A 10639-nucleotide genomic window follows, 5' to 3' on the forward strand; every position below is an offset into this window, starting at 1 on the left:
ATATCATTGGGCTCTGGGAGTAGCAACATATCTGAAGAGTTTAAACACCTACCTGACAAGTAACATCACCATTATTAGGAAGAAAAAAAAAAAAAAAGAAAAAAAAAAGACTTCTTTCACAAGTGAATACACAACTAGTTAATGAAGCTCCGGCTTACTAAGTGAGCACAGCATAAAGCTATGCTGCCACAAAAGCAGGAGGGAGCTCCTGCTAGTCTTTGTTAGAAAACCGGGATGATCTTTTCTGTGATGATGTTGCAGGCAGTGGTTGCTCTTAAGTTGTCTCTTAAGTTGTTCTGTTTATTGCAGTGACAACAAAGAAATATCATTGCTGTTCCCCTGATGGGCACAGAATATTGCAGTAGCTCTGCACTGCTATGGTTGCCTTTTAAAGGCTTCTGCTGTTACCTAAACTAGCCCCTTTGTGCCTTTTCTCATTTACTGAGATGCATCAGGCATCCACTTCAAGGGGTCTTCCATTCCCGAAGTGGCACAGAAAGCACAGCAAGACACGGCTTTCAGTATCATACACTTGCAAAACATAGTATAGGTCTTATTATTGTAGGATTTTGACAAGAGACAGAGAATTATGCCAGGCTATGCTATTCTTGTTTTGCTATTGGGAGAATTTCCAGGGTATAAACTGTAAATAATTCAAGCGCTCTGTTCTCACCTCCTCCTGACCACGGTTAAGATTTAAAATGGGTGTTTTCAAGCTGCCTGAAGGATGAAATAACAGGTTTCACATTTTCAGCTTTAATTAAAAGAAAATACATTACTCTTAGGTTGTTATTTTATTTTGCCACATATCATGAAAGCATCTTTAAAAGCTTTTTAATCTAAATACAAGAAAGCAGTGACAAGATACTAAGACTGAAAAATCTGCCCTGGCTTTTTTTTTTTTTTTGTACCATTTTTCTTCAGAAATATTATATCCTCTTCCTACTACTTGAGGATAACATTAATTTTACTTCAAGAATTCGTGTTATAAATGCAAATGTGTACAAACAGAGGAAACATTAACCCAAATGAAACACTTCTTTGTAATGCATATGCATAAATTTGGACAAAAGTATCAAAAAGCAATTAAGGTGTCTGGATTATGTACTTCACTAGCAACTGTTTCTATTCACCTATGCTCAACGCTCAGGGCGAAAATTCAAACCAAGTAGCTCAATCAAGCCAGAGCCCAGATTCTGGTAGTCTTATCTCATACATCAGTATGAAACTTTCTCTTGAGATACCGAACTTTCTTGCACTTTTGTTCAAAGATGAAGTCTAAAATGGTATTAATGGGAAAACATTACTCATCCGCCCCTAGTGATTATTTGTCTTGAGAATTTATTCTTTTGAGGAAGTGACCCCTTGCAATCAATAACAAAATTCTTGTTTATGATGTATAAAAGAGGAAGCCCCTGACCAATACAAAATACAGAGAATTCCTGCAATTTTATTTCCGCTTTAGAGGGACAGACATCTCCAGAAATTCATAGAGCTTAATTTCCCAGAAGTGCTGCATTAAAAGATCCATCTGATAGATGACAATGAAAGTCTCCTAACAACGTCGTAACTAGGAGCAATTCCAATCAGAAGACTGAATCTTCCCAGAGCTTTATGGTTTTCAGAAGCAAACTGACATTTACACAGTAAAAACTATTAGGCACACATTTGTAGCCACTCTGGCTGCAAACAAAGTCGGGAGATGAAAACCTGGTTCCGTTGAAGTCAATAGCTCTGCCTTTGGTGGTATCCAAGTTTTGCTCATGAGAACTCGTTACCCTACGTGACCGGGGGAACCATTACAAACATAAGCCATCTCTTTTTAAACAAGTGGTTGTATAAAGAAAACATTTTGTTCATTTGACTAATGTATTTATTTTAGCCATTCTTATCAGTACCTAATAAATGTGTGGTACATATTTACAACAGCAGGGCTTCATCCTGAGACTTCTCCATAGCATTCCAAGTAATTATTTGCTAATGACTAAAGAGATACTCCTTTTATGCACAGACTAAGAAAAAAATGTTCAGACAATATAGCAAGTACATCGCTGACTCCTTTAATCTCAATCAACCACAGTTCAAACCACAACAACCACAAAGAAAAATTTAAACTTAGAATCACAGAATATCCCAAGTTGGAAGGGACCCATAAGGATCATCGAGTCCAACTCCTGGCACCGCACAGGTCTGCCCAAAAGTTTAGACTGTGTGACTAAGTGCACAGTCCAATCTCTTCTTAAATTCAGACAGGCTTGGTGCAGTGACTACGTCCCTGGGGAGCCTGTTCCAGTGTGCGACCACCCTTTCGGTAAAGAACCTCTTCCTGATGTCCAGCCTAAACTTCCCCTGCCTCAGCTTCACACCGTTCCCACGGGTGCTGTCACTGGTGATTAAGGAGAATAGGTCACCTGCCTCTCCACTCCCCCTCGCAAGGAAGTTGTAGACTGAAGTTGTAAAGTTGTAAACTTCTTTCATCATCCCCATAAAATGTGTCCATTTACCAGTTCAGCAAAGGTTATTTATGTACTAGTACCATGACACAAAAAAGGAACAAATTTATGTCACTTAAATACTTATCAGGAAGAATAGGAAAGCCGAGCACCTACACACACAGATGGTTTCTAACTTCTCTTTTGCTGTCCACAGATAGCAAAGTCTACTTTTTGAACCAATTCAGTAAATTTAATCAACAGTTTAGGAAACAAAACCAAAACTCAGTTTTAATACAAAACACCCATAAGTTAAAAAAAATTAGGAGGAAAAGATCTCTGTATTTTTAGTTTAATTCATGTACTTCGTGGATGCAGCCCACTTTCATTATTCTCCCATATGGTCACTTGCCTATCTTTTATCTTGACTCAGAGAAATATTTCAACACACCCTTATCTTTGCACAAGAACTGTTGTACTTTCCTGAATTAGAAGCATCACGCACGTTTTCCACACAGCTATATAAAAGGAAAGCCACCTTTAAAATACACCTGTAATAACATAGCATTAAAATAAAGAAGTCAAAGGCAGATGTAGCTCTTGAGACTGTGCTAAATCTTCGGTCAGAAGTTAATCCGTGTTTATACTGGAATTCTCTCCTTACAATGTATCCGCAGTTCAGGTTCCTGTGATAGATATTCCTCGGGCCTTCATGATGCTAAGCAGCACCATCCATCAAAACACTTTCAGGCACTGAAAGGAAGAGTTCTCTACGCATCAAAACGCAAGCCAGCTAACTCACAGGGATAGCAAGAAACTTGTCTCTCTGTTGGACCAGCTGCTTGCTACGGAGCTTCCTCAACCTCTCTCACATGTCCCATACAGACAACCTCCAGATGCAGAACACCAGACAAGACAGTACACAGACAACTGATTTTATCCACTGATAACCAGTCTAAGGATGGTATAAAATGTTTGTCTAACAATTTAGGAATTAAAACATTGATATCCAAATGTTCACACAATTCCCAAATAAGAAATGGACTAGACGTCCTAGCTAAAACACATTCACTACAGTCTGTCCAGTTCAATTCCAAAACAGAATTTGAGATCGGATTGAGTATCTGTACTGCAGTGCAGTGCCTTAGGGAGGAAGGTACAGACACTGCAATGGCAGCCACGCCATCCCTCACATGAGCTGTTAAGCAGTAGTCTCTTGTGCCAGTCCCCGGTGAATCTTCAGAAGTCGCATACCGACAGTTACAAGGAATAGCTTTCAAGATAAACAAAGGCTAGCCAAAGTGTCTTTCAATGTTTTTTCCTTCTAAAATCATTCCTAATATCCAAGGTTGGTTTTGTGCATTGTTCTCAGTGCACATTGGCAGCTGCATTTGTACATTTGATGACCACAGCTAACAGAATTGAAGGTGTTACATATAATGATTTAAAAAATTCTTTAAAGATAAACAGTGAATGAAAAGCACTGTAGAGGGAAAAAAAAAAAAAAACATTTCTATTCTATTTCACGAAGAGATACACATAGAAACAACTCTTCTTATGTTTCAAGATTATTTTAAAATAATAAGTAATAAGATCTGGTTTGTCCAGCTTCCTTCTTTGTCCTGTAGTTCCATCTTCATTCATGATGGCATTTAAGTATATGATTTTTAATCAGATTTGAAGTAACACTCCTTGTTTAAATGCTTTTATAAAGAGGACTATCTGCAACAGAAGTGACTCTGGAATCACAGAATTTCTGTCCTTCAAACACAACCACATTTGAACCACATTCTTCATTTTAGAGTGAAGAAAAATTCTCTGCCACAAACTCCATTCTTTTATCATCTGAAGTACAAAATCCCAGCACTGAGTTAGCAAAATCTTCTGCACATCAAACCTAAATAACATTTAACTTCATTTAGAAGTACATTTCCAGTGTTGGAAAGTACCCTTCCAATTTTCTCTAACAGTCATAGTCATACTCAGAACAATTAAGTCCATGTACAAGATAATGCAGCACAGAACACACTCACACAAGCAAGAGAACTTATTAAACAAATGAGGGAGGGGGGAGCACAGAAGAACATCAGCATTCTAATTAAAAAAAAAAAAGGAAAGAAAAGAAGAAAAAAAAAAAAGAGAGAGACAATGAGTTCAAAGGACCTGTGGAAAATGTGCTGCGCCCACTGACTGTGCTTCTGATTTCTGACAGACATGTTAGCCTCCACTGTCTTACAGGACAGTGAGAAAGACCATAACCCCGTCAGACTTACTTCAGTGTGTCCTGATGGTGTCACCTACCATAAACATCTTAAAGAAGACCTGTCTCTGATGCAAGGAACTCCACAGCTCCAGGAAAACATATGCACTGGCATCAGGAACATCCTGAGATCTAATAGCTGAATTGCAACATCTCATCACTCCTTGGTATATAATTGCTTCCAAAACTCAGGGCACCTTTAACCAGTGTAAGGGATACTCCTAGGCAGTATTTTGTTGAAATACTGCTACTGTTTCAACCCTATCCTCCACAACACGCCTCCACACAAGGGCCTTTATGTGAATACTGCACCACAAAAGTCACTCCTTGAACGTACACATTATGAAAGGAGCATATGCATTTAGGCAAATACATTTTCTGTTCTCCTGTGGAGCTCTGAATTATTTTCCCTTTGGATAAATTACATATCCTGAAACAAAAGAAAAAAGTAAACAAGTCATTCCCCTGTTAACTATAAACAGTTTGTGTTATTGAACATAAAGAATAAACAAATGAAAAGTTTGTTTTGTACACATCTTTCTCCTTTGTAATATTAAATAACTAACTAAATAAATAAATGAATAAATCCTCTACAGTGAAGTGGCTATCCTCCAGACAAACAGCTAATAAAACCCAAAGCAGGATACTTGCTCCTCTTCACTCCCTTTGCACCTCACTCATGCCTTCAGTGGGAGGTCAGGGAAATGCAAATCCAAGCCTAAAAATGGGTACACGTAATATAAGGCTACCTCCACCTGCCATATTCAGCAAAGTATTGAGGAGACCACTGTCTGTGGAGATGCCTATAATTCAGAGAACTATATAAAACCTCCTGGAGAAGGGCTGAATTCCAGTCTGTCTGGGGTTGTCTTGATCAATATAGGAACTGATACCTCCAGAAACCCAAGGCATTAATAGGTTACGTTCACTTTTCAGCAGCGACATATCAAACCATTCCCAACTGAAACAGACATTCACCCTAGCAGCAAATTTGTAGGAGGAAATGCACGATGTCACATTATTAAAAAAAACAATAATAAGATAAAAGCACCAAGAGAAGAGAAATCATTGGGTGAAACAGGAATGTGTGTAGACAAAGAAAAACACACACACACAAAAGAAAATTAGTGATCAACATGTAGATTGCAAACACAAATGCAGTTTAATAGCTAACTGCAAAGAAAGGCATCTTTTTATTGAAAAAAATTCATTTCTCTTTAAACCTTAAAAAAAAAAAATACACTGTGCTTAAATTCCAGGGCAAACTCTAAAGACAACTACAGTAATTTTGCAACATCAGAAAGAGAACCTGCATTTTCAGAAAGTTTATCCAAAGCTATCAAAAGAAGAAAATTCAGAAAACACTGTCTACATGTAGTGGGCCTACAGATGTCATGATTAAGGTATTCAGAGCACAGAAAGCTTTTTCGCTTGCATAAGGTGTTCTTTGAAAAGTTCTATTTTAACTACCAAAGCATTCATGAATCCATCTGTCCCTAATTACTCTTTCAAAAATAAATAACTCAGTGGAGAAACTGCAGCAATTATCAGGTTACAGTTGATTTCGAGTGCTTTCTATCAATCCAGAAATTTACACATATCTAATAGTTTTACAGAAAACTAATCCAAACTTTCTAAGGATAGAAGGAAGACTACACAGGTTACATCTTAAAGCAACTGACTTTTCCAAGCAACGCTCATAACTCCAACAAAAGAGAAGTAAAAAACTCACTACTTACAAATAACTACACATTAAAGTTTCACTACTTCATGCAAAAAGGTTATTTCTTTTTATTATTATTACTTTATTTCACTACACAAAAAGCCTTCCCTGTGCCTCAGTTTACCCTGTTCAAGGTCATTTTTCCACCAGTACGACATCCTAAAAAAATGTCCAGGATGGTCTAAGGCTGTGTTTGCCAGATCTCTACTAAGCCTGACGCACATTATCAGGAGTGTTGTTTTTACATAATGTGCTGTTGCTGTCAGGTGCTGTGGTTTAACACTCTGTCTGTGCAGAGCAGTATTAGCATGCTTCCCTGCTTCTCTTTCCCTATTAGGCATTCAGATAACAGCACTTCCATGAGCTACGCTTAACATTCAAACCTGCAGTAAGCCTGCCTGTGATGGTACAAGTCTTCCAGAAATGTTCACCAGCAAGAGGACTAACAATAAAACTCAAAAATTGAATGGCCCATTTTCTTTCAAAGAAGTATTTTGTTTTGCCTTTAGGTGTTATACAACACTACAATACAAGTCAAATAATGCTGAGAGGGGAAAAAAAAGTCGACAATTTTCATGCTAGTGTTGCATAACAGCTATATTCCCTGTCTAACCAGACCTTCCAAGAATTCAAAATATTTTAACAGGAAAATTATCTATTATTTCCCAGTTTCTGATTGAAATAAAGCTAAGACCACCAAGATCCAGGATTCATAATGCTGCCAACAGCAGATGAAGTGCTTCGTATACGGTATCTACGTGGTTTGCTTCCCCCTCCTTTTTATGCGTTTTCTTACAAGACACGGATCATGAACATTTTCTAAGTCAGACTGCACTAAATAAAAAGGAAAATGAGCTTAACCACATGGTCTCAGTGACTCTATAACATCCTATCAAACATCTCAGCAATTTTTCCAAAAGCTGTGACAGGGTGTGCATACGGCTCCATGCAAATATGCCCATCTACAAAACTTGCTGGGGCTGTGTGTACAAGCAGCACTTGCGAGATGGCCCAGCAGGTAAATAAAAGCGTCGCTGGAAGACAAATAACCCCGAGAAGCACAAAACGCAGCAGTCCCGACGTATTAATTAAACTCGGGGAAGAAGTGCTCTAGCGCTTGACGTGCTCGGGACTGAAGAAGACAGGCGTACAGAAGGGATGCCCACGCCAGAGAAGGGGTTAGTCCGTGCTCAGCGACGAGGGCGCCCCGCAAGTTAGCGGAAACCTTGCTGCGGAGCGGGCTGCGAGGGGAGAGGCCACTCTTTTTTAATATATAAAATCTCCTTTTACACAAGGAGCGCGACCGCAGCCCTGAAGCCGGGGACTCCCCGCAGCAGGAGCGGCGGATACCTGCGGGGAAGCGGCGGGGGCGCCCTGCCGGCCCCCCACCACCCCCGGGCCGCCCCCGCACCGCGGCACCGCCGCCCCCCGCTCCCAAACCCCGCTAACCCCACCGGGGGGACAGCTCGGAGCCTCCCCCTGCCCGGCAGCATCCCCTCTACCCCCCCCCATCACCCGGGTCCCGGTGCGCCCCCAGGGCAAAGCCCGGGCGTCGCCCCCCGGCCCAGCGCGGAGGAGGGGGATGCAGGCGCGGCGCTTACAGTTCGCAGGAACTGGATCTCGTCCTCGCCCTCGCCCCCCTCGGCCATGGCTCCCCCGCTCTGCCTTTCTGCCGGGCGGCGGCGGTGGCTCCCGGTGAGGAGGAGAAGGAGGAGGCGGCCGAAGGCTGGCCGCCCTACCGGGCTGGGGCAAGTGCGGGGATGGCGGAGGCGGCAGCCCCAGCCCGGCCCTGGCTGCGAGCGGGGTGCGGGTGCCCGCCCGCCTGCAGCAGGTTGGCGCGGCTCGGCACGGCTCGGAGCGGCTCGGCCGCCTCAGTGGCAGTGCCTGGCACAAGGGGAGGGGGATGCGATTAACGGCGGGGGGGGGGGGGGAGGGCGGAGCTCCCGGCCCCCCCGCTGCTGCAGGTGATCCGCAGCCCGCAAACCCGCCGCCCCGCAAACCCGCCGCCCAGCGCCCCTTGCTGGCTGATCCGCGGAGAGGCGGCCCGGGGACGGGCGGATGGATGGATGGACAGACGGACAGCATGCCCATCCATCCTGGAAGCTCACCTCAGGCATCTGCCACCCAACCCAGCAGCCACTGCATGGCACGAAGCAAAGGGAAACAGGGCAGTGGTGGCCATGTGGCACGTGCTTCACACAGCTCCGGGCTTGGCTCTGAGGGCTGGGGCTGGAGCCCCACATGCCTCCAGCACCCACGGAATGGGGGAATGGGGGAACGGGGGAACAGGCAACCTGGGCCTGCCAATGTTGGGCCACAGAAGAGGTGCCCTGAGAGAGGGGGGTGTGAACTGCTCTGTGGGCAGCTTGCACAAGCCAAGGGCATCATCTGGGAGAAGAGACGGGTGGGCTACGTGGCTGCACAACATGGCGTCAGGACCTGTTGGCCTCTGAACATCATGCTAGTGCGCTTAAACCAGGATGAAGGAGCGGCTTTACAACTGACCTTACTCAAAGGATAGCTAGCATGTTTGCCATGGGGTAAAGCAGAGGGTTACCACGGAATAGCTGATCTTTAGTGAGCGTTCCTGCAGGCCATACATTACAAAGGACATTTTATTTCTAGAAGTGAGGAAGCCAGGCCTCCAGCAAAGAAATGTTTGGCAACCTCCAAGAGCTGCAAAACTTCTAACATCAGTAGTGCTCTGGAATAAATATATAGTGGAGAGGCTCTGCTAATGTGATGCAGCGGTCATGAGGCGAGGACAGTAGAGTGTCTTAAGAAATAGTGCAGTGAACATTGACAGTAATACGTGTGAAGGGTGTATATCTGCAGAAGGCTTTTGAAGGACCAAAACAAGTAAACATAACAAAATCTCAGCAATTTTGTTAAACAGAGTATGTGGCTAGCATAACAAGATACGATGATAACTAAGTGATTCTTGAGAAGCCATATCCATAGTCTTTAACTTTACAGTGTTCAAGGGCATTGTGAAAAAGTTTTATTAAAGCTTGTTAAGAGATCTTATCATTACTCCCAGAAGTAGATAAACTGTTCTTCTGACAGACTGGCAACTGCAAGGGCAGCCAAGACCCATAAGGTCTGTAGAACAAGTGACGTATGAGTATTTAATACAGAGGTTCTACAGATGAACTCCAGAGTTAGGGCAGCTTAAGCATTCCCTTAATAATTCACTGTTTTCAGCTATTGATGGCTTCAAGAGATTTTTACCTCTCGAACTTATTTCCAAGTGAAAATATTTTTCTAAATATGATAAAAAGTGAAATAAATGCTTTTCATATTGCTACAGTGTTCATATCTCTTAAGTATCCCTTTCTCCAAATTACTGACTGAAAGATATTTCTTGAAACATACTCCTGCTAGGAGAGGTGCGCTGAATAAATAACCTTTTGATTATGCTTTATCCCACTTACAGAACAAGTCAGTTTAACACAGCAATATTTCTCAAACTTTCAGATTTGATGGTGTCTAATGAGTGAACTGTGTGCTACAGTTTTTCTAGAATAAGATAACTCTGTTAACTTCTTTACCCAAGCATCCCTTTCCATGAAATAGCTAGAAACTAATGCATGTGATACTATTAGCCCTCTGTCACATTTGTTGGACTTTCTTAGTTAGTTAAAAGGTATGCAATAACAGAGAGATACCACACATGGCTGGGTAATTTAATTTGCATAAGAAACAAAGTTAAATGTAGTAAAGATAAAAGATCGTTTTAATAACTTTCTGAACAGTGTAAAAAAGACTGAATGTCATTGAAATGAGAGCTTCTTGTTAGATTATTCATCAAGAACTAATATTCATATGTCCATACACAGACTATTATATGCATACATGTACACAATGAATATTTCATATAGTTACAAAGTATGCATAGAATATAAAATCAGTGCACACACAAATAGGCCAAAACAAAGTAAATTCCTTAGCCATGGAGGTAGGTTTGACTTGTTCTGTGTTACCTCACCCACACTACTCAGCTACAATGTATGTGCCTCTCCTTTTTCTGCTGAAAACGTGAAGCCTTACTCTACCCATGTGGAAAGATCAGAAATGTTTTTACAATAAATTTCTGTACGTGATGTGTGGCCTGCTGTTCCCCATGTAGTGCTCCCTTTATTGCCTTGTTCTCGCTGTGTTTCTCTCACAACCCCATTCAAAGTTTGCCCATCTCAGTGCAGGTTTGTAATTATCACTATGACA

The 10639-nt window shown here is 42.0% G+C and overlaps 1 protein-coding gene across 4 annotated transcripts in view; it reads right to left on the minus strand.

The window, feature by feature from the left end:
* Positions 1-8304, minus strand: part of RYR2 (ryanodine receptor 2) — a 423080-nt gene extending 414776 nt beyond the window's left edge. For all 4 annotated transcript variants that reach the window (XM_080588287.1, XM_080588286.1, XM_080588285.1 and 1 more), the window contains exon 1: positions 8017-8304. In XM_080588287.1, coding sequence (XP_080444413.1) covers positions 8017-8064 — 48 coding nt within the window. In that variant the 5' untranslated portion in view covers positions 8065-8304. The remainder of the gene's footprint in view (positions 1-8016) is intronic.
* Between the last annotated feature and the right edge of the window lie 2335 nt (positions 8305-10639).

Source organism: Anser brachyrhynchus (assembly GCF_964034855.1).
Source record: "Anser brachyrhynchus genome assembly, chromosome: 3".
In the NCBI taxonomy this organism is placed as follows: Eukaryota; Metazoa; Chordata; class Aves; order Anseriformes; family Anatidae; genus Anser; species Anser brachyrhynchus.